Below are 24,951 nucleotides of genomic sequence, written 5' to 3'. Positions count from 1 at the left end.
CCACCAAGGAAGGTCCCCCGACCTTGCTAATTTTAATAAATCAATAAACAACATTCACATTACTTTCATTCTGTAAATGTTCATTATATAGTATCTTTTATTTTCTTTTTTCTTTTTTTTTTTTTTGTGGTATGCGGGTCTCTCACTGTTGTGGCCTCTCCCGTTGCGGAGCATAGGCTCCGGACACGCAGGCTCAGTGGCCATGGCTCACGGGCACAGTCTCTCCGCGGCATGTGGGATCTTCCAGAACTGGGGCACGAACCCGTGTTCCCTGCATCGGCAGGTGGACTCTCAACCACTGCGCCACCAGGGAAGCCCCTAGTATCTTTTAAATATTAAAGACGGAGGTGCGCATTTTTTCCTTTGATTCCAATAATTTATTCTTTACAGCCAAGTTAAAGTCTAATTTTCATTTGTACCTTCAACTAGATGACTGGAAAATATATGAATATAAAGCCACCACAATACGCAACAGATCTATTAGGAAGTTATTCCCTTGTCCTTGGCCTAAATTTTTTTTTTTCCTTCTCATGGTAGGAAGAGAAGATCATTTGAAGGAAGAGACACCCAAACACACAAGGGAAATCTATTAATGGTAAGTTGCATACCTACGTGTAAATAAACTACCTTAGATCCTTTGTGGTACAAATAAACATCACACTGAATAAACTTAAGAATAGTTGACCATCATCATTTCTGGTTCTCTGATTGTAAATGGCAAAATGTCTTATTTAGCTTTTCCACATTGGAGTGGAATGGAGGATGTTTCCTACTTAATGTAAATAAATAAATAAATAAATAAATAGTGAGAAGTGAAATAAATTTTCATTTATCCAAAATTTTAAAATCTGTTTTAAAATCCTAAAACAGAAAATTCCCCACCTATTTTTTTTCTAAATTGATGTCTATAATGATGGTCAAAGCATGCTAAGTGTTTTATGAATTGTGAAACTTTAATTATTCCCAGTCAAGTTTGCATCATATTTCTGTGGGTTTTTTTGTTTGTTTTTGCGGTATGCAGACCTCTCACTGCTGTGGCCGTGCAGGCTCAGCGGCCATGGCTCATGGGCCCAGCCGCTCCGCGGCACGTGGGATCTTCCCAGACTGGGGCACGAACCCATGTCCCCTGCATCGGCAGGCGGACGCTCAACCACTGCACCGCTAGGGAAGCCCGTATATTTCTGTTTTTTCATAAATGTCTTTTTTTTTTTTTTTAACATTTTTTGGCATATTTCTTTTCAGTCCTTTTTTTCTTAAAATTTATTTATTTATTTGGCTGCGTTGGGTCTTAGTTACAGCACGTGGGGTCTTTGTTGTGGCCTGTGGGATCTTTAGTTGAGGCATGTGGTATCTTTTAGTTGCGGCATGTGGACTCTTTAGTTGCGGCACACAGGCTCTTAGTTGCAGCATGCGAGAACTAGTTTCCTGACCAGGGATCGAACCTAGGCCCCCTGCATTGGGAGGGCGCAGAGTCTTAACCACTGGACCACCAGGGAAGTCCCTGCATTATATTTCAATTCACTGAAAATGGTCATTGCTATGGTGAGCAAATTAAACAGCCAGCAATTCAGTTAAACTAGAACCCCATTCCCCTCTTTTCATGTATTTGGATAAGTATGATTATTCTGTACAAATGTCACAGAAATGGAAAGGTCTGATACTCACACTTGGCATACAGACAGTCCATCATTGACTGCACTAAGTCCAGTTTGGCTTTAATGGAAAAGTTGATAAAGTTGGTATCGACCAGGATGTGGTAAGGTGGGCCCAGCTGTGTGTTATATTGGAAGAATAAGCAGGAAGGGTGTTGGGGGCTGAAGGAAAAAGAAACAAAACACAAAGTAATGTCTACACTGATATTTGGTAAAAACAAAAAAAAGAAGTCTCTGCTTGGAACAGTTTGTTCCTTTTTCCTTTCTTTGGAAATAAATCCTAATAAACCCTGTGATGATATATCCATCACCAATCTAGAGCAAATAAGAAAAATAAGAAAAATGTGATGAGGTTTCATAAAGTTAAGTGTATTTATTTAAAAGGAATGACCTTTATCCTGAAAATATGCCCTTACTACTTTTTGGTGACACATTCTCTCTTTTATGAAATGCTGGTATGTTAAAACAATGGCATTTATTTCTTTTGAAAGATGCTTGGCAAAGAAAAACAAATGATCCTAGATTTAATCCCCAGGATTTTAGGGAAAATTTTACTGCTCTATGAAGTCCAAAAACATTCAAACCATTAGAATTGGTATATACTCATCAATAACACTTTCATTTGCATAGCTTCATTTGTATAGTTGTGCCAGACTGACAAATGACTGAGCAAATCAGTTCAGGGAAAGCCTGAATTTCTATGAGGTCTACAGTTTTAGAATCTTTCTTCTAGTTTTAAAGGAAAACTTGAAAATTTTGATTACTCACACTTCTCTTTCCTTGAGTACACTGGGATCTTTCTTTTCTTTCTTTTTCGGTTTTAATCTATCCTTTTCTTTACTAGGAAAAAAAACAAGTAAATTCAATGTAGGGGAGAAGAAAAAACCATAGCAGTTAGAACCTCGTGAAAATTAAAAGTTTCTTCTTTTTTTTTGTCTACAAAGGAAATTCTACTTTGTGACTTCATTATATTAATATCAGCATACACTTTTTGAGCACGAATAACTATGTGGGAAATAGCCTGGAATTAATCAGTAAAACATAATTAAATTTTAAAACCATTAGCTAATAATCCATAAAAATTGTTAATGGATAAATAAATGTTGGTTAGATTATTATTTTGTTCTTAGTCAGAAGCTCTCATATCAAGGATCAAAATCCACTTCCAAGCAGTGGGTAAACAGGCTGACATTTATCTTCTAAAGACTGAGATGCTTCAACAGCAGGAGGAAAAGGGTTCCCCTACATGTCTCTTAAAAAGCGCTAAAATGTGACAATATATATACAAAATTTGACTTTAACTAGAAACAGAATATTATTAGTGGGGCAAATTTCCTTAAAATTACATAATAAATACATACTAAAGGCCAAGAATACAATTTAATAACAAATGAAGGCTCTAACAACCACTCACTCCTTTGTTCTAAGGCTCAGAAACAGTGAAGTCTAGTCCTTATTTAATAACTCAGTCCATTGTTCACTGAAGCAGGCAAGCTGTTTAGTTCCTCCTTATAATAGGGAATATCATTCTACTCTCTTCTTCCACAGTCATAAATCTTTTTATAAGATTTATAAAGTGGAGACATCTATGTATTTTCCCATTTTTTCTTTCAAAAATATTTGAGTTGTCAGGTGCTGGTACAGCCATGGTCTCTGACCTCACTGCCTTTCAAAAATTATAACAAACCTTTTTTTCCCGGGGAATGTGCAGTGTAATGGCAAGAACACAGAGATAATCCTACCTACCTCACAGAACTGTTAGGAGGCTTAAATGTGATATGGCAGATACAGTATATAAAAACGGTGGTACAAATTGAACACTTAAGCGATGATGAATTCCCATCCCATTCACCAGTGTACTTGCTCATTAGCTAAGTGACTGTTATACTTTATTACCCTATGCTATATAAATCCAAGACACAATAATATCAAAACTAAACACAAAACAACAACAAAAACTTTTACTACTTATCCCCTCGTGACTTCTATATCTCCGGGCAGTCTATGAACCCAGTTGATTCCAGACACTCACAGCCTCTGATCTCTGAGACTAAGCATTCGCTTCATGGTCGCATACTTCCGTGTTTTCTTTTGTTTCCCCTTAAAACAAAAATTTTAGAGTTAAAAGAGTTGAAAGTACGTTGCATCTTCTTGAGTTCCTTTTCTTTTGTCCACACCCCTCTTCCCTCAAATACCCAACTCTTCTTATTCTAGCTGCCTCAACCCAGCGCTCTCCCCACTCGCTAGAGCATAACAGGCACCACTCCAAGCAGCTTAAAAGCTAAGATCAGAATGAAAATAAGCAAGGGGAATATTGTGGAAATTTGGCCAATGGCTACTCCCTCAATCTCTGTCCCAAACGTGGTCTGACAATGCCCCTTCTCGAACCCCCGTCTCTCACCATGTTCACGCCGCACTGTTGTTTCTTCCGGAATCACCAGCAGCGCGACACTTTTGCGTCAGCCGTATAGCGCTTCCGGCAAAGGCTAGCCCGGAAGCGGAAGCCGTTTTGGGCAACGGAAAAGCCCAAGCCGGTTCCCGACCCTGGCAGTGTTCTGTGCTGGGTTTTCTTGGGGAGGGTCCAGGGACGGTTTTCTGCTGGTGCTGCAGCCGCCTCCCAGGGTAGCAGAGCTGGGACTTCGCCGTGCTGCATCCCCTGCTTGGGTAATGTTTCTCTATTGCATCTCTCCAGCACGGGGCAGAGCCCAGAGGACCTGCCTGCACTAGAGTTCCAGAGAGAGGTAGCGCAAGGGTAGGGGGGACGAAATTCTGGGTTGCCCAGTAGCTTGGGGAAACACATTCTCCTCATCCTTCAGCGCTGGGGCATCAGGTGTTTATCGTGCTACTCGGAGGCTCTGGTTCCTACTTGGTTCTCCCAGCCGGCATTGTGCCTGGTGTAGCCAGGTGGACGATCCTCATGATTCTCCCCCGAGTGATTACCGTGTATTCATCTCGGTGAAGCGAGGAATGGAGCAGCGTTTGAGGGCCTTCTTTAGATTGTCTCTAGAAAATTGAGGCATAAGCTTGCATACGTTACTAGTTACCAAGCCAGGAAAATGTTGGGAAATAATTAACATGTATTGTGAAGGCTTGATGTGTCATCTCTAATGGAAAAGGTAGAGTTTTTGAGAACAAAAAGGGAAAGATAGCTTCCATTTTTTGAGTACCTCCTAGGTACTCTGGTGGTTCTTAACCTTTAGGAGATCCACGGACTATTCTTTAACAAATGGGTACACATACAACATTTGTCATACAATTATGAGACTCTTGGACTCTGAAGCCCATCCGTGAACCCTCTAGGTGTCTGCGCTTTAAGTTAAGAACCTCGATCTTACATACTGTATTTGGCACTTTAATTATATTACCTTCTTTGACCTTCACAATAACTTCAGTACCCTCTTTTTACATATGGGGAAGCTGAGGCTCAGACTTTGTTCAGGGGTTTGTTTGGGTCTGTTTGATTCCAAAGTCTGTACTTAACTTACTGCACAAAGCTGTCCTAGTGTTTGAAATCCAAAAAGGTTATGAGGTTAAAAAAAAAAAAAAGCTGACCATTGCAGCATAAGCCTTACTATGAAATATAGTATATTAACATGAAATTTGGAGCCTAACTGGTGGAACTAAAAATCCCTGTTCTGCCTCTTACTAGTTGTTTGTAATTGGGTGATTTTATCTGTGCTTCAGATTCTTTACCTGTAAAATGAATAGTATCTGTCTTACAGGGATGTAATCAAGACTAAATTAGTTGAAGTATGAAGTTCCTAGCACGACTAAACCCTATTAAAGTGTTTTCTGTTATTGTTGTGTGTCTTCTGTCAGAGTATGCCAGTTGTGTATTTTAATATAGTTGCTCAATTTGGAACTTGAATGTGTTGATAACCTCAAAAACTTTATTACGTTTTCAGTTCTTGAAAAGCTCAATTGCAGGGTGATTTCTTGTGTTGATTTGAGTAGACAGTTTTCTTCCTACTTCTGCTTCCCCTTTTAGGCATGCGTGCATTTAGATAGCTTTGTAGGGCACATATCTGACTTTGTAGGCTCTGAATTTTTGTTATGGAAATAATTTTATTATGGGAGCATCTACAGATACTGTATGTGCCTCTTGCTTTACCCCATTTGTGGTTACTAGAAGTTCCTAATCTTTCGGGAACAGCCTTTCTGCCAAGCTGTCATGGTGATATGATAGCCACCACTTTTTCGATGCATTAGAACCTCTTGGTGATTAGGCAATTAGCTTCTTAAGTAAACATGATTGGTGTGTTTGTTTTAAACATTTGGAGACTGATTAGTGTTATATATAGGTTCAGAGGGAAAATTGCATATAATTAAATAGTCATTTGCATTTAAATTCAGGCATTGACAGAAAAACACTCCCTTGGTAATGTGTACCCTGAATTTTGGAATCCACGAACAATAATACATTAAAAAAAAAAGCAGTTTGTAATATCTATTCTGAGACTTTTCTGATTTCCTTGATTGTTAAAACTTGATAGGGAGCTAAATTAATGTAGGAACACCATGGGGGATGAGACCATACTTAGAAAAATATGTTTTGTTGCATTGTAATCTTGTTGCAATCTGAGATTCTTATGGTCTAAGATTAAAATACTCGGATATTCTATAGCATATTTTGACGGTGATGGGAGGGGGAGATGGTGTTTTGTGTTGGGTGGGAGCAGAAAGTAATTGCTTTTGATTACATACTTGTGAGAAAAAGAAATAATTTTAGTCCTTCTCAGCAGTCAAGAGGTTGTTTTGTACTTTTCTGCAGTCTTGAAGAGAAAGAATTGTTCAAGGCAGTCGACCCACAGTTTGAACACATAATTGGGCTTGGACTTCATTCCATTCACTAATTGGTCTAACTTACTAATGTTAAGTTGTTAACAAATTTCTATATAAAATTTTGGATGATGAAGGATTCCAACATCTTGTATTTCAATGTTAGAAAGTTAGAGGTAGATTCACTTTTGTGGCCATTAAGAGAAAAAAAAATTCACAGATATTTTCTTCCTTTTCAAGTTACAGTTTTTACACTTATTTTTATGTCTCATGTGATATGAGTTTTTCTCCCAACAAATGTTAGTTGCTGTTAGTTATTTTTCAGTTAGCTTGACTGCCTCTAAATATGGTAGCATATGTGTATAGCATTCCCTACTCCTAAGGTATCGATATTGAATTGGTTCGTAAGGATACCTCAGAAGTACATTACCGCTGCATGTTCATTCATTCAGAAGGCATTTATTGGGGGCCCATTCTGCTCCAGGCAATGTGCTGGTTACTCTTAAAAAGTTCAGGCCTGTATTGGAGAAAGACTTGTGTACAGATAAATTATGGTAGGTGGTTGAACAGATATGCAAATTGAAATATTTTAGAGGAATTATTCTACTTGTTCATCTTTCTGGTAGTGGTTCAGGTCAGGGTAGTGTTGTGTGATATTTATTTAACACTGTAACATACCATATAACAGATCAAATTTTATGACCTTAATGGATCAGTTTACCTTTTAAATGACTTTAGTCATTAAATAGCTTAAGTGTAGATTTTAGTTATCTTTCTTTGGTTTCTTTGCCTTTTGAAGGGTTTATGAATGCTTAGCCTTCACTAATATTCTTTTGTATAGCAGTTTCCAAAGTTTTGAGGTTGTTTAACCTTATTGCAGTGTGTGGGTATGTGTGAGCATGCCTGAGACTTGATATGGTGTTATGTCACCATGACATTTTCCTGAAGGGACTCTTGATGTCTGTACTACAAATTATGGTTTAATAGAAAGAGGTGATATCATTTAGATATTAGAAACCAAACAGTTATGGTAGCTATATGTCTTTTCATTTAGCCTGAATTGGAAACAGCACCATATGATTTTAATATGAATTTTTGTTACTTTGAATAGTTGAGGAATTGGTTATCATGTTTCTCAGAGCTTTTACCTGAAGCATTCATTTCAGTGCAGTTTGCCTGTTGGTGTTGAGATGCTAATTATTAACATCTGTTCATTGTATTTTTAAAAATTAATTAATTTATTTTTGGCTGCGTTGGGTCTTCGTTGCTGCGCGTGGACTTTCTCTAGTTGCCGCGAGTGGGGGCTGCTCTTCATTGCGGTGCGCAGGCTTCTCATTGCGGTGGCTTCTCTTGTTGCGGAGCATGGGCTGTAGGCATGCGGGCTTCAGTAGTTGTGGCACGTGGACTCAGTAGTTGTGGCTCACAGGCTGTAAAGCACAGGCTCAGTAGTTGTGGCACATGGGCTTAGTTGCTCCGCGGCATGTGGGATCTTCCCGCACCAGGGCTTGAACCTGTGTCCTCTGCATTGGCAGGTGAATTCTTAACCACTGTGCCACCAGGGAAGTCCTGTTCATTGTATTTTTAAAAATACTAACACAATAAATTTTTTAAAATTATTTGTTTATTTATTTATTTATTTGGCTGTGCTGGGTCTTTAGTTGCGGCACACGGGATCTTTTGATTGTGGCATGCGAACTCAGTTGCGGCATGTGGGATCTAGTTCCCTGACCAGGGATCTAACCCGGGTCCCCACATTGGGAGCATGGAGTCTTAGCCACTGGACTACCAGGGAAGTCCCACAATAAATTTTATTAAAAGATTGAATGGTTTAGTAATGATTTTGAGATCCCTTCCTGCTTAGGTACTCTAAGATCTTATACAATATCCCTGTGTAGTTTCTACTTTCTCTTCCCAAGGCATATCCCTCTTTTTTTTTTTTTTTTTTTTTTTGCGGTACGCGGGCCTCCCACTGTTGTGGCCTCTCCCGTTGCGGAGCACAGGCTCCGGATGCGCAGGCTCAGCGGCCATGGCTCACAGGCCCAGCTGCTCCACGGCATGTGGGATCTTCCCGGACCGGGGCACGAACCCGTGTCCCCTGCATTGGCAGGCAGACTCTCAACCACTGCACCACCAGGGAAGCCCATATCAATCTATTTTTATCCTTTAACAAATGCTAGTTCCTTTTGGACTAGCCTTAAAGACAAAGTGAAATAAAACACTTTAAAAAGCCTTTAAAATACATTTCTGTTTTGAAAAATTGGGATTGGCTTAAGTAGATGACCTGTCTTTATGCTTCTGTATGTCTGCAAGGCCATCTGATTCCACTAGAACCATACAAGGAACATGAATTTGGTACCCCCACATAACCCACCCAACAGACACTAAGCCCACTACTCATAGAAACCTACTAGCCATACTTACTTCTCTGTCTTTTTTTGGCACTTGTATAAGCTCCCATGTCCACCCCAAGAACTTTGACAAAGCAAGAGAAAACACAAGTGCTAGTAAAAGTAATTGCATAGTAAAAGTTGCTTTTACATTTTAAAGTTCCTTAAATGCTGGCATACTGTGGATATAAAAGTGCAGAGGATTCTTTTGGTTGATCTCCACACCTTCCTACCCCTAGCATCCATTTCCTCCTTCCTCCTAACAGACTTTTTTCCGTGTATTCTCTTTCCTCCCTTGCAGCCACGTGCTTCAGGGAAAGCCAACCACCTCTTAACGCCAAAGGATGGGGCTGGTTGGCTAAGAATAATTCCATCCGTCTTTACCAGTCTCTAATTTAGGAAAGAAAATGTAATTCAATCTTGGTCAATGACGTGAGAGATTAAGTTTGCTGTAGGCTTCTGGAAAAGTCCTTCCTATGCTTTCACTGTATTTTCTATTCATTATTCTTTTTGATCAGAGATCAGGTAAAGATATTCTAAGAATATACAAAATACATTTCTGTTGTGTCCCTTTGTTTTTATCCATAGATCCAGCCCAGGTTATTTTAAACCCCTGTCTTGTCCACTTAGGGAAGTTTAACTCCAAGGATACTCCTTGGTGTATGTGGTGAAACTGTTAGGAAAACAGTTAAAACCTCCCAAGTGTGATCTAGTTTTTCATATCTTGGTGAAGAAGGAAACCCAACTGGGCTGCATAAATGGTTTATATCCATAGAAAAGGATCGAAAATGTTTTGAAACAACGTTTTAACCAAGCATTACCTAAACTGGGGCAGTGACTAGGGAGGCATGATCAGAATCCTAAGGGGGAGTGAGAATGTAAAGTGTGGAACCATATGTACTTTTTTTAAAACCAGATTTTACATTGGAAAAATTTTAAGTTCATAGAAAAGATGCAAAATAGTACAGCAAGTTCCTGTATACCTTTCACTCAGATCTCTCCCTGATGTTAACGTCTTACATAATCGCGGTACATTTTGTCACATCTAAGAAATTAACATTGGTATGACATTAGACTACAGACTTTATTTAGATTTCATAAAATTTTCCACTAATACCCTTTTCTGTTCCAGGATACCACACTGCATTTAGATCATGTGTAATTTTGATAAATTAGGGTTTCCAGTGAGCTTTTTCTGTGCCATGTATGTGGTCCAATAATCCCCTCTGACCAGTGCTGAGGAGAGAAAGTCATTGACCATGAGAATAAACAATACCACATAGGTAGTGTTTTGTAGCCTTTGATTCCCAGAGCACTGTTAATTCAGTGGGAGAGTTGGCTTTGCTCCCAGGAGAGTGGTGTGAAGTTTCCTGAGAAGCTTAAGAGCTGATCCTGATTGAGGGTCCCTTCCCAGCCTCCACTAACACTGTGTGTTCACCGCATAGATTTTTTTTTAATAGTGTTTATTTATTTTTACTTGTTGACAGTTTGCTTTATTTATTTATTTATGGCTGTGTTGGGTCTTCATTTCTGTGCGAGGGCTTTCTCTAGTTGTGGCAAGAGGGGGCCACTCTTCATCGCGGTGCACGGGCCTCACTATCGCGGCCTCTCTTGTTGCGGAGCACAGGCTCCAGACGCACAGGCTCAGTAGTTGTGGCTCACAGGCCCAGTTGCTCCGCGGCATGTGGGATCCTCCCAGACCAGGGCTCGAACCCGTGTCCCTTGCATTGTCAGGCAGACTCTCAACCACTGCGCCACCAGGGAAGCCCCACCTCATAGATTTTACTATATGGAACTATCACCAATTATTTACTTGTCTGTCTTCTTTACTATTTTGTTTCTAAGGGGTCAGGGACTATCTTATTTTGGAATCCTAAGCATCCAACATATTGCTTGGCATGTAATAGGTTCTTTTTTTAAAAATTTATTTATTTTTGGCTGTGTTGGGTCTTCGTTGCTGTGTGCGGGCTTTCTCTACTCGCGGTGAGCGGGGGCTACTCTTCGTTGCGGTGCATGGGCTTCTCATTGCTGTGGTTTCTCTTGTTGCAGAGCATGGGCTCTAGGCGCATGGGCTTCAGTGGTTGTGGCTCACGGGCTCTAGATTGCAGGCTCAGTCAGTAGTTGTAGCGCATGGGCTTAGTTGCTCCGTGGCATGTGGGGTCTTCCCGCACCAGGGCTCGAACCCGTATCCCCTGCATTGGCAGGGGGATTCTTTTTTTTTTTTTTTTTTTTTTTGGCAGGGGGATTCTTAACCACTGTGCCACCAGGGAGGCCCCGTGTAATAGGTTCTTAATACACATTTGAAGAAATTAATAAACGCTTGTTTGGTAACATTGATTATTAGGTCAACAGAAGTTTTGTTTTGAATACCATAAGTGTTGAGTTTCTCCTTCAGTTTGAGCCATCTTAAGTTGTCATTTCTGTGGCTAGTTGAGTTTTTCTTCCCAGAATCTTAAACAAGGAACTATAAAGTATTCATTTAAGGTTCCTCTTTCTTCTGATTATATAAATAATTTATTTTCCTTAAAAAATAAGAGTAGAACTGAAAGTAATAGATGGTAGTAGAGTTAGAAATTGTGTTAGCTTTTGAGTATCTGTGTGACAATTCCAGTTTCACCCCACTGGGCTGTAGATCTGGCTGTTTGCCTGCCACTTCATGCACAGTTAATGAAATAAAAACTTCCTAGACTTATTGAGGGAGACGGCTTGTCAGATTCAGAGAATTAGTTTAAAATTTTTCCCGTTACAGCCAAGATTCGGTGGCCCAGGGTCACCTAAGCATAAAAGCTGCCATGGTATGGGAACACCGGGGCCTGTTCTAAATCTGTGGATTGGGCACAGTAGAGTCAGCTTGGTAAATAGAAAAAACATCAGGGTCGGAGGGAGTTGTAAATAATGCTGCTATTTTCTTGATTTAGAGTAAAGACTGTGATAGGGACAGAGACGAGCCAGTCTTCTACTTTGTTTTTCTCCAGGCATCCCATGAAGTTACAAAATGAGCAATGATAATTTCTTGTTTCATTTCTCCCTGTTTTACTAACATTAGCTTTATATACCTTTCTCCTACTTTCTTTGAACTATTCTCTATTCCAGGGGGCATAGAATAGTTTTATATATACTATTCATTTAATTTTGAGTCTGAAGAACTCTGGATTATTTGAAAGAGACTGATGTAATGGAATCCACATTGAATTAAGAAATGTAGAATTACTTTTAAAAACAAGCATCAGGAGCCCAGAAATTTTATGTCATTTGAGGAGAACTGAGGGACTAAGATCTTGCCTACATTTAGAAATGCCGTTTATTAGATTGAAGAAGTGGAACATCTGTTAAAAGATAAAAATCTTTCCAATTCTGAAACAGACTATAACTTAAATAGTGGTTCTTAATGTGGGAAGTTGATTTTGAAAGAAACAAAGGGATAATAAAACTGTGTGACTAATGATGAGATAAATGGAATGCAGGTGTTTCTTAAAAAATCTTGCTAAAAACTTTGACAGTGGATTTCCCTGGTGGCACAGTGGTTAAGAATCCGCCTGCCAATCCAGGGGACACGGGCTCGAGCCCTGGTCTGGGAAGATCCCACATGTCGCGGAGCACCTAAGCCCGTGTGCCACAACTACTGAGCCTGCGCTCTAGAGCCCGCGTGCCGCAACTACTGAAGCCCGCGCGCCTAGAGCCTGTGCTCCGCAACAAAGAGTAGCCCCCGCTTGCCCCAGCTAGAGAAAACCTGCGTGCAGCAACAAAGACCCAATGCAGCCATAAATAAACAAACAAACAAACAAATAAATAAATAAAAATTTAAAGAAAACTTTGACAAGAGATTTTCTTATGCAAAACTTTTAGGTAAAACTTATAGAAGAAAATCTTTGTGACGTTGAGTTAGGCAAAGATTTTTTTAAAGAAATAAGACATGAAAAAGCACAAACTATAAAAGGAAGAAAAAGATTAATAAGTTGGATTTCATCAAGTTAGGAAAATTAGAAACTGTTACTCTTTAAACAACACTGTTAAGAAAATGAAAAAGCAAGCCACAGAAAATATTTGCCGAATGTATATCTAATAAAGGACTTGTATTCAGAATTTATAAAGAACTCTTACAACTCAGTAGTAAGAAGACAGCTCAGTTTTTTAAAATGGCAGAAGATTTGGATACCAAAGAAGCTTTATAAATAGCCAACAGGCCCATGAAAAGATATTCAATATTGTTAGTCCTTAGGGAAATTAAAACCACAGTGAGATACACTTCACACCTATTAGAATGGGTGAAATTTAAAAGATTGATAATACCAAGCATAAGTGGGTATAGTAACGGGACCTCCCATACATTGCTGGTGGAAGTGCAAGGTGGTACAGCCGCTTTGGAAAACAGTTTGGCGGTTTCTTGTAGATTAAATATATACTAACCACACGACCTGGCAATCCCACCCTTAGCTGTTTACCCAAGAGAAATGAAAACGTGTGTCCACATTACACTTGTACTTGAATGTATACCCATAATAGCCCCAGCCTGGATAGAATGTCCTGTACTGGTGAATGGATAAACAAATTGTTGTACATCCACATAATGGACGACTACTACCAGCAGTAAAGGGGAACAAAAGACTACATTTTCTATGTGATGTCATTTCTATGGCATTCTGTAAAAGGCAAAATTATAGCAAAAGAAAGTGCATCAATGGTTGTGCAGGAGGGTGTAGGAGGGGGCTGACTGCAAAGGATCATGAAGGAACTTTTGGGGATGATGAAGTGTTCTGTATCATGATTGTATTTTATATCATAACCTTATACAGTTGTCAAAACTCTTAATTGTATGCTCTAAATTGGTGACTTACTAGATATAAATTATACTTCAGTGAAACTGATTTTGACAAGAGATTTGACAAGAGATTTTTTTTTAACCAGTCATTTATATAGAGTTAGAGAATGGATTTAAATTAGTTTGGATCTGAATTTGTTATAGGCATTAAAATAATTTTGAAATAATGATATCACTGAACTGAGTTGCAAAGAGCTTACTAGTTATCAGTGTTGGGTCAAGTTGAGGTTAATATTATTAATGAAAACAGATGGAAATAAAATACAAATTTTATTTGAAGAAGTTGCTAGATCAGAGAATGAGAGTTCTAAATAACTAAGGAAAAAAAAACTTGAGGGCTGATTTTGAATTCCCCCTCTGGCCTAAATCTTTACTCGGTCTAATATAGTTGACCATCAATTTCTAGAAATAGTCACTTCCTTTTGCCTCCAATAAATTACTTTTATTGGGTGGACCAAAAAGTACCTTCAGTTTTTTAAGTAGAAATAAAAGACACAGTTTTCATTTTCACCACGAACTTTATTGAACAACATTTTCACCCTTTTGTTCCACTACCTTCTGCCATTTTTCAGGCCATTTCATAATTCCATCTTCCCAAAACTTTTTATCTTTTTTGAGCAAAGAACTGTTCCAGGTGCCTTTTACAGTCTTTCAGGGAATTGAAATTTTTTCCATTAAGAGAATTTTGTAAAGACCGAAATAAATGGAAATCGGAAGGTGCAATGTCTGGTGAATACAGTGGATGAATCAGAACTTCCCAGCCAAGCTCTAACAGTTTTTGCCTGGTCATCAAAGAGACATGCGGTCTTGCGTTATCCTGATGGAAGATTATGCATTTTCTGTTGACTAATTCTGTATGCTTTTTGTCGAGTGCTACTTTCAATTGGTCTAGTTGCGAGCAGTACTTGTTGGAATTAATCATTTGGTTTTCCGGAAGGAGCTTATAATAGAGGACTCCCTTCGAGTCCCACCATGTACACAACATCACTTTCTTTGGATGAACTGGCCTTTCGTATGGTTGGTGGTGGTTCATTTCGCTTGCCCCACCATCTCTTCCATTCCACTTCGTTGTACAGTATCCACTTTTCATCGCCTATCACAATTCGTTTTAAAAACGGAACGTTTTCGTTACGTTTCAGTAGAGAATTGCATGCAGAAATATGATCAAGAAGCTTTTTTTCTCTTAACTTACGTGGAACCCAAACATCAAAGTGATTCACATAACCAAACTGGTGCAAATGATTTTCAATTCTTGATTTGGATATTTTGAGTATGTCGGTTATCTCCCGCGTGATATAACGTTGATTGTTCTCAATTATTGTTTCAATTTGATTGCTATCAACTTAAATTGGTCTACCCAACAGTGGAGCATTGTCCAGCAATAAATCTCCAGCACGAAACTTTGCAAACTACTTTTGACACATTTGATTAGTCACAGCACCTTCTCCATACACTGCACAAATCTTTTTGTGCATTTCAGTTGCATTTTTATCTTTCTTGAAATAATAAAGCGTAATATGCCGAAAATGTTGCTTTTTTCCTTCTGTCTTCAATGTTAAAATGGCTACACAAAAAAATCACCAATTTTGATAAGTCTTTTTTTAAATGCACACTGATATGACAGCTGTCACATACAATCTAACAAAATTGTTTCAAATGAAGTTAAAGACAGCTAAGTGCTACTAGAGCCATCTTACGGAAAAAAACAAATGAACCTTTTGGACAACCCAATACAATTTTTCTCCTCTGAGTTTCTTCTCATTTTGATTTGCTAGCTCTTTTTGGGGGGCAAGGGCAGGGTATATTTAACGTTGATCCCCTCAGGCTTCTATGATTAGTCTTTTTCTTGGTCTGCCTCCTTTCTCTGGCAGTCTTTTCCCATTCTCCATGTCTTTTAACTGCCCTCAGGATCCTGGTATCTATAGCTTCAGATGCTGATTTCCACTCATCTTGTGGATATACTCAACTGGATATCCTATAGACACTTTAAACTTAACATGTTCAGTTCTGCACTCATTACTTTCCTTACATATTTGCTCTGCCTCCTTAATTCTCTACCATTATTCATCCAGGCTCCCAAGCATAGAAAATCCTGATTTGTTCTTGACTTCTTGCTCTCCTTGATCTTTTCAGCCTTGCAGATCACCAATCTGTTGCTTCTAACAGAAATAAAGCATATGCTAGTCTTCCCTCTCTACATCACAGCCGGTGCCTAGTAGCTCCCTTGGACCAGTATCCTCTTGTCTCTCAGCCATTGATCTGTCTTTCTCTTCAGAGTCTCTTTCACATTGCCCCCAGAGTTACTTCTTTTTAAATGTGTGATCCTCTTACTCCCTTAGTTAAAAAACATCTCTTGGGGCTTCCCTGGTGGCGCAGTGGTTGAGAGTCTGCCTGCCGATGCAGGGGACACGGGTTCGTGCCCCGGTCCGGGAAGATCCCACATGCCGCGGAGAGGCTGGGCCCGTGAGCCATGGCCGCTGAGCCTGCGCGTCCGGAGCCTGTGCCCCGCAAGGGGAGAGGCCACAACAGTGAGAGGCCCGCGTACCGCAAAAAAAAAAAACAAAAAAAAACATCTCTTGTGGTTTTGTTGTCATTGTTGCTTAGAGTCTAATAAAGTGAAGTCATATTCCTTTAAAATTACAAATTAAATATTTCTGAGCTCTCATTCTTCCTATCCCAAGAATGTCTTTCCCTCCCGCCCCTTTTTGGAGGTTCTTCTTGATGCATCAGTATTCCTGGGTAAGAGGGTAGGCTCTGGAATCACACTGCCTGGTTCCTTCAGTTGTCAGCTTAGTGACTACAGACAAGTTATTTGAGCTCTCTGTACCTCTGTTTCCTAATCTCTAAAATATGCATAATAATATGGTTACCTTATATGGTTGCTGTGAGAGTTAAATGAGATAATATATGAAACACTTCAAACAGTGCTGGCATATAGTAAGTTCTCAGTGCAGGTGGATTCTTCTTTTTATCATTATACTTGAAAAAGAAATTCAGAAAGCTTATTATTTTGGATTGTTGCTGTGGTTGTTTCCAAATGAGATTTCTCTGGATCTCTCATCTTTCCTGATGAGGAATGAATATAAATGAAAACTGTATAACTTGGCTGAACCAAGTTCCCTCAGGTACACTCTGTGCCATCTTCCTCATTTATTTGGGTTGGGCTGCTTGGGCATAAATCACCATCATAACCTGGCAACCCCACAGCTTGGTTTGCACATAAAGCCGTATCCCCCAGGGCTCTCGTGTGGTCCCAAGTCACCTGGGTCTAGTTGCCAGTCTCAGCTGGTCCTCCCTTCCCTTATATTCCAAGTCTTGCTTCCCAAGCGCAGCTGAATTCCTTTCTTTTCTCAGTGCATCTCCATTTTATATCTGAGGCAACTGAAGATAAGCTAAGTAGCTTGTCCAGGATTGCTTCGTTGTGAGATTCATGCTCTTGACCACTGCACTGTACTGTACTTAGAATCAGTCACCCTGTATGGCCCAGGTGGTTTTCTAAACACTTTGCTTTTGTAATGCTTAACTTTTTATCACTCTCTCTCGACTCAGTACTTTTACTTATGCTGCTGCTTCTACCTAGGATAGTGGTACTTTTTTTTTTCTTTCTGCCTGGCACATGCTTACTCATTCTTAAGTAATAGCCCCTTTGCCACTCATGTGAACACTTCCCCATTCAGGCAAAGTTACTCCTCTCCTTCCTTTGCCCTCCACATATTGTTTTTTCCTCTTTTGTGGTACTTGCTACGTTGTATTGTCCAACTCCCACATTGGACAGGGTTCGTGGAGGTTAATTTATTTATTTATTTATCTTATTTATTCTTGTGACCTTAGCTTTTAGCACACAGTCTGGCATGCCACAGATGCTCAACAAGTATGAAATGAATGAAGAATGAATGATACAGAAGAACCTAAAGATGTTGGTGGTGAATTATAGTGAATTTGCTAAAACACGAAGTTTTAGCAAATAATTTTTTTTTTATAATTGTATGCAGTGTTTCACAGAACTAACCCCTGAGGGTTTTTTTTTTTTTTTTAATAATTCTACAGCATTTCTATTGACTGATTGATTGGCTGTGTTGGGTCTTCGTTTCTGTGCGAGGGCTTTCTCCAGTTGCAGCGAGCGGGGGCCACTCTTCATCGCGGTGCGCGGGCCTTTCACTATCGCGGCCTCTCTTGTTGCGGAGCACAGGCTCCAGACGCGCAGGCTCAGTAGTTGTGGCTCACGGGCCCGGTTGCTCCGCGGCATGTGGGATCTTCCCAGACCAGGGCTCAAACCCGTGCCCCTTGCACCGGCAGGCAGACTCTCAACCACTGCGCCACCAGGGAAGCCCAGCAAATAATTTTAAGCTAAGAGAATATATAGATATCTAGGGATAGAAGAACATAGCAGAAAAAATAAAATGTGAGTATATGAAATGGGTGGTAACGGGGTAGTATATCAACAATTGAGGGGGGGTTGCAGTGCTTTTCCAAATTTTCGGCTCAGGTACCTCTAATGGTAGAGGATAGCGGGCATGTAACCCTTTGGGGGCTGGGAACAGAGCCCCAAGGAGCCTTTCTGCCTCAACTACAAAATATATATGAACGTTTTGAACCTACCCATGTTTTATCTTTAGGAATTCTTGCATATTTTGCATTCTATTTTATTATCTATGAGTTTGTTTTAACATGAGAATATTTTTTCTCCCCACTACCTCATCCTCTAATAACTAGACGCAGTGGGAATGTGTCCATTTATCCTCTGTCTTCTAGCACATTCTGGCATGCCCCAATGCCCACATCTGGGGAGCATGGAATGGGGTTATAGTCTAATACAGCAGCATTCTAGCTTTCTGTTTTGGGGGATAGTCTAGTCAGGAGTATTATGTCACGGAACCGAGGAGGGTGAGCTCATCTTGTTCTGACTAACGAGGCTGTTCCTGGAAGGCTGCAGTCAGTTGGAGGCACCTCATTACCAGATCGCTGGGGACCAGCTGGAGAGAGTTCACAGAAGACCCACAGGAATGATTAAGAGACTGGAGGGGCTGACGGATGAGGAACGGATAGAAATGAAAATTGCATAACTTGGCTGAACCAAGGTAGCAGGAATACACAACTGTATAAATATCTCAAGAGTATAAACTTGATGGGGGAAGGCAATCTTTTATGGTGGGATTTTGGGGTGGGGAGAATAAACCAAGGGTGAAATTAAGCAAAGGAAAATATAAACTAATAATCTAAAGTGTCTGTTGGTACACTTTGTTTCTTGGAACCTCCTTAGTTGGACCACTCTAACTTGTGGGCCTTTTTTTGATTGAATGATTTGTTTTTTTTAGTTTGACTTCCATGGACTTGCGGCTGGTGCTTCTCTGTGTAGAGAACGCTGGAGACTACATCTTAACAAAGCGAACGTCTTTCTTTTGTCCTGTCTTGTTTTGTGGGACTCAGTGGTTGATATTTGGAACTCCTATGTGCTACCACTATCTCTTTATGCACCAGAATTCTGAAGTGGACTTTCACATAGTTTTCTTTTTTTAATTAATTTTTTATTGGAGTATAGTTGATTTACAATGTTGTTAGTTTCTACTGTACAGCAAAGTGAATCAGTCATACATATACATATATCCACTCTTTTTGAGATTCTTTTCCCATATAGGTCATTACAGAGTACTGAGTAGAGTTCCCTGTGCTATACAGTAGGTCACAGTTTTTTAGAATAGCACTGTAAAAGTAGAAACTCAGTATGTATTGTAGTAATTTTAGAAACCCAGATACAGTATTTGGTCCCTGAGGTACTGGTTGGTTTCAGGAAATTATAGCCTTGATGAAATCCAAGCATGATTATATGAAACACGTACTTGGGAAATGATTGTATGAAATTCCTATTTGGAGTATGGAAGGCATAAAACTTTTAAATAACAGTTGAAATTAGCCAGGAGAAACATTTGCATAATGTTGCCAGTTTTATAGCCCTTTTCCTAAGAAGGGGTAGTAGAACTGGAAGAAAGTGATTTTTATGCTTTTTTGATATATAAAAATGAGTTCATTTATACAACACATTTATGTACTTTTAAGACTAAGTCATCTATACCAGAGATTGGTAAACGTTTTTTTGTAGACGGTCAGATAGGAAAGCTTTGTAGGCCGTACATCTCTGCTGCAACTGCTCAACTCTGTGTTGTAGTTCAAAGGCAGTCAAAGGCAAAATGTAAACGAATAAACTTGGCTGTGTTTATTCTTCTTTTACAAAACTTTTTTTTTTTAAACAAAAACCAGTAGCTGTCTGGATTTGGCCTGCAGGCTGTAGTTTGCCAACTCCTCCTGCAATAGACCCTTGCTCCTGAAAGCATGGTCTGCAGACCAGCAGCATCAACATTACCTATGAACCTGTTAGAGATGCAGAATATTGGGTCCCTTCTCAGCTGACTGCTCTAGAGTCTAGACCATGTTTCCTGAACTTTAACATGCATAGGAATCACCTGGGGAGCTTGTAAAAGTATGGACTCTGAGGACTTCCCTGGTGGCGCAGTGGTTAAGAATCCGCCTGCCAATGCAGGGACATGGGTTCAATCCCTGGTCTGGAAGAGCCCACATGCCACAGAGCAACTAAGCCCGTGCGCCACAACTACTGAGCCTGCACTCTAGAGCCGAGAGCCACAACTACTGAGCCCGTGTGACACAACTACTGAAGCCCTCGCGCCTGGGCCTGTGCTCTGCAGCAAGAGAAGCCTCCACAATGAGAAGCCTGCGCACCGCAACGAAGAGTAGCCCCCGCTCGCCTCAACTAGAGAAAGCCCGCGCGCAGCAACGAAGACCCAGCGCAGCCTAAGTAAATAAATAAACAAACAAACAAAAATATTGTTTCCTTATTTGAAAAAAAGGGTAACTTGCCTTTTTAGGGAGAAAAAAAAGAGTATTTAGAAACTTTTTATGTGTTCCCGCATCATTAAGAATTTGGGGGACTTCCCTGGCCGTCCAGTGGTTAAGACTCTGTGCTTCAGGCTTCCCTGGTGGCACAGTGGTTAAGAATCCGCCTGCCAATGCAGGAGACACAGGTTCGAGCCCTGGTCCAGGAAGATCCCACGTGCTGTGGAGCAACTAAGCCCATCCGCCACAGCTACTGAGCCTGCGCGCCTAGAGCTTGTGCTCCGCGAAGCCACCGCAATGAGAAGCCTGTGCACCGCAACGAAGAGTAGCCCCCGCTCTCTGCAACTAGAGAAAGCCCATGTGCACAGCAACAAAGACCCAACACAGCCAAAAATAAATAAATAAATAGATTAATTAAAAAAAAAGACTCTGTGCTTCCACTGCAGGGGGCACAGGTTTGATCCATCCTGTATGCCGTGTGGCACAGCCAGAAAAAAGAATTTGGAAAATACTAAAAGGTACAGGTAGAAAATAAAAACGTCTATAATTCAGAACACCTAGAGATGACCACATTTTTATGTTGCTCCTTCCAGTCTTCTGTATGTAATATAATATTTTAAAAATTGGGCTCATGATATGTAAAGAAGTTTGTGCTTGCTTTTTCATTTAACATTTTATTTGTGAGTGATTCGCTGTGATATTCCTTTAAAGTGTAAATTTTTTTAATGCTTATATAGCATTCTAATGGATCTCTTATAGTTTATGCAGTTCTTCTCTTGTTTCTGGCTCCTTTAAACTGGTTCCAATTGCTAGTTGACCCAGGTTTTGGCTGATGTACTTGGCAAGTCTATCACCATATTTTAAAATAATTACACATACTTATTTATTTTTAATTATAAAAGTTTGACAACTTGTTTGATCTGGTGGCTTTCACCCATTCTGTTCTTCTGGTCTTGTTAGCATTTTGTGTTTTCTTTTTTGGTCTCCCATGATAGAGAAGCAGTAGAGTGGTCATCAGAAGCATGGAGTCTGAGTCCAGGTTGTCTGGGTTTGACTCAACTCTACTATGTACTGTGTGTAATCTTGAGAAAGTACCTTGAGAAAATGCCTCAGTTTCCTCATCTGTAGAATAGGGATAATTGTATCTGTGTCTTAGGGTTGTGAGTTAATACACATGAAGCACTGAGAACAGTTCCTGCCACGTGGAAAGGGACTGTCTCTTTTCATTTACTGATCAGTAGTTTCTTCTCATGTGTTCTATGGCGGCTATTCTTGCCAGAAACCCCTTTCTGCTACATTTAGTTCATGAATATCTTTGAGTTACAGACTGACTTTACTGAACTTTGTTACTCAGTGACTTTATCTTGAATGTTCACAAAAATTTTCCCCTTACTCACAGTAGCAAATTTTACTGTTTTAAAGATAAAGTCAGTATTGTTTAACCGTGTCTTGGAAATGCATACATGGGTACAAAGGGAGCAGACTGCATAGGCTGACTGATTGGGTTTTAAAGCTCTTTGGTGGTTTCCTCTTTCCAGCTGAGTATTACCTGATTCCTTATCAGGGCATACAAGGCCCTCTGCAGCCAAGCCCTGCCTGTGCTCTCCTTTCATTTCTCTTCACCTTGTTCCCAGCCCCATTAAAGTGAAACTGGGTGTGTGGTTGTGACGAGGCTCACTCTAAATCTGTGCTCTACTCTGCATCTGCTGAAGGGTTGGAATCCACTGAAGTGCTGGAGCTCTCTTCTGGGGAGTGACGCAGCTAAGCCCGTGAGATCGCCACTTGGCTTTTCTTGCGGACTTTTAATTGGGAAAACTTGGTCAAAGATTACCTGCCCTTGGTTATTTTTAGTGCCACAGGGTTTCCATTGTCTATTCTATACCTCTTTGTTGTTTTCTGGGGGTTCTCTTTGAGAGATAAAAATCTATTCCACTGACTCTTTTTTTCTTTGTAGCGTAGGATCCCGAGACAGCAGAACAGATGCACCCTTTGGCAGCCAATTGCACCCTGCACTAGAGAGAAGTCCAGGGATGTTATATTTTGGGATTATATTTCTCCACCGTGGAATTCATGCAGTTCATTCCAGAAACATTGACCCTCTGCTTCTGTGACACACCCTCGCTGAAGGTCTGATGGACAGACACTTTCTCTTGACCTTGCAGCTGTTTTCTTTCATGTGGAAGTTGGAAGACAAGGTGCAAGTGGCCAAAAGTTACCTGCTTTGGTGGATAGGTGTGCTCCCCTTGGTTCTCAGAACATGGGCCCTCGTTTAAAGGTAAGGTGACAGACTAGTTAAGATTTACTTATTATTGGGATGTAGAACATGGACTCAGTGTCCAGTTTCTAAGCCCTCTCAGCAGGGGATAGCATTGATGTGCACAGCTGCAGTTGGAATTGACTTTGCTCCCAGCAGAGCAAATTTGAGTATGAAGAAATCAATTCTCCATTTCTGGGAATAGACTTTTTCACAACCAATCTTCAATGTTAGGGCTAAAATTTATTTGATATTGTAATTATAAATCTTTTACTAAAAAAAAAAAGCAAAGAGTTTTAGAATATGTATATCAATCAACTTTCTAACATTCCCTTGAGACATTTCCCCTTTCCCTTTTTTGTAGGTAATTGTGAGCCAAAGTTCTGTAGTATTGAGCAACCTGCCCAGGATCTTTTAGTAAGCAAGTGATATTTTTGCATTAGATAATTGGTACTGCATTCCATTTTCCTTTGTAACGTTTTATTTTTATTTCAAAAGATTTAAAAAGGGGCTGTAAGCATTTGTCTTTCTAATTTTATCCTCGGTAAGATTGGGTAATGCTTTTCACACTTTCTTTTACCAGTTTCTTAAATCTTTTCTCTTCCCAAATACTTCACTATCCCTATGACTCCACTCTTTTTCATGATTCAGTTATATGAGGTTAAGAACACTGGGCTTCAGAGTTAGACAGGCTTGAGTCACTTAACCTGCTGGAAGATGTTCAGCAAGTCAACTTTTCTAAGCCTAGGGTTTTTTTTTTTTCAAGTCTCTAAAATAAGAATAATAATGCTTATTTACCAAGTTGTATTGGTGACAATTACTTGGGCTAACATGTAAAACACCTAGTACATTGTTTGGCCTGTGGTAGGTGGCTCAATAAGGGGGTTGTAAGTTATGGTGGGGTGGGAGCAGAGACAGGGCAGAGAGGGCACGACAGGTACAGTAAGAGGACAGAAAATGCCTACAGAAGAGGTGAATCTGGAATAAAAGTGATTTGAGGGGTCACCCTAAAAGGAAACCCTGTACTCAAAGACAAAGGCATGGAAGCTTTGTGATAGCATCCAGAAAGGAGGAAAATGCAGAAGGAAGGCAAGTTTAGAATGTGACCATGGGTAAAATTGAGAGATGGGTAAGTATTGTTGGGGAGTTTTTTTGAGAGGTATTGTAGAGAAGTGGGACAGTTTATAAAGATCACATCAATGAGTGATGAATTGACAGAGCTAACTCCCTGATCACAAGGAGGCTTCACAGAGAAGAGAGGAGAGTTTGGAAAAAAGTAATAATTGGTATGCTGAGTTTTAAATAATAAAGGGAATTGGAGTAGAAATGTAGAATTGACCTTTTGGAAAAGGTCTGGGTGATCTAGATCAGTGGTGATGATTTGGTTGAGTGACAAGTGAATGGGGAAAAAATGGACAAGGACTTAACAAGGTCAAGTTTATTATTATCAGCCACGAGGACCAAGAAAGACTATGGCTGTTCCACACCATTCCCCCAGTATCTGGCATATTAAGTAGGTACTCAGTATTTGTTGGATGAGTTATTTTAGTATTAATTTTTAAAATCTTCATTATAAAAATTTTCAGACATAAAATTAGAAAAGTTTAAAGAACTCCCACATAGGCAGAGATTTTAAGTATGGTAAGAGAAGCCTTGCCTTTTGTAGTTCTGATGCATTTCTCATTGAATGAAGTGTGGACCAATAGAGAGGTTCCCTCAGTTTCTTACTGGCTCTGAAACAAAAGAGTAGTGATGCTGCTACTACTATTGATAATAATTATAATAATAATTAAAACTGAGAACTCACTGTGTGCCAGGCACCATTCTAGGCTGTTTACATGTGTTAACTCTTTTCATCCTCGCAACACCCCAGTGAGGTACACACAGATATTAGCCCCATTTGATGGATAGGGAAACTGGCAGATTATAGAGAGATTAAATAAGTTGTCCGTGGTTACCCTGTGAGTGGCAGAGAACGGATTTGAACCCAGGTGGTCTAGCTGTAGTCTAGTCATGCCCTCATCCTCTATATTATTCTCTTTGCTCTACTGTTTGATTTGACAGTCTTGATGGCTGTGGAGAGTTATAGTGAAGTCCTGTCACACTAAAGGAGATGGTGTCATAGAAATTATTAAACTTCATCTCTTTTTACGGCAATGAGAATTCTGAAGCTTAGACAGGTCACACAGTTGCAGCCCTGGAACTGGTCTCCAG

General features: G+C 40.0%; 2 protein-coding genes across 12 annotated transcripts in view; one reads left to right on the top strand and one right to left on the bottom strand.

The window, feature by feature from the left end:
- Positions 1-4,114, bottom strand: part of FCF1 (FCF1 rRNA-processing protein) — a 36,030-nt gene extending 31,916 nt beyond the window's left edge. Inside the window, exons 1-4 of one of the 4 annotated variants that reach the window (XM_033404873.2) lie at positions 4,054-4,114; positions 3,685-3,752; positions 2,421-2,492; positions 1,666-1,814 (exon numbers count right to left, since the gene is read on the bottom strand). In XM_033404873.2, coding sequence (XP_033260764.1) covers positions 1,666-1,814; positions 2,421-2,492; positions 3,685-3,752; positions 4,054-4,056 — 292 coding nt within the window. In that variant the 5' untranslated portion in view covers positions 4,057-4,114. Of the gene's footprint in view, positions 1-1,665; positions 1,815-2,420; positions 2,493-3,617; positions 3,753-4,053 lie in introns of those variants that run through there. The other 3 variants (XM_004262240.4, XM_033404969.2, XM_033405024.2) reach the window with 3 other exon arrangements.
- A 58-nt stretch (positions 4,115-4,172) lies between these two features.
- AREL1 (apoptosis resistant E3 ubiquitin protein ligase 1) overlaps positions 4,173-24,951 on the top strand; it is a 43,422-nt gene continuing 22,643 nt past the window's right edge. For 3 of the 8 annotated variants that reach the window (XM_033404542.2, XM_033404606.2, XM_049706729.1), the window contains exons 1-2: positions 4,188-4,393; positions 22,438-22,758. The gene's annotated coding sequence lies outside the window, so the exon portion shown is untranslated. Of the gene's footprint in view, positions 4,394-22,437; positions 22,759-24,951 lie in introns of all 8 variants that reach the window. The other 5 variants (XM_033404211.2, XM_033404325.2, XM_033404654.2 and 2 more) reach the window with 5 other exon arrangements.

The sequence above is a fragment of the Orcinus orca genome, chromosome 2 (assembly GCF_937001465.1).
Source record: "Orcinus orca chromosome 2, mOrcOrc1.1, whole genome shotgun sequence".
NCBI lineage: Eukaryota > Metazoa > Chordata > Mammalia > Artiodactyla > Delphinidae > Orcinus > Orcinus orca.
This window is presented reverse-complemented; position numbering and strand designations above follow the sequence as displayed.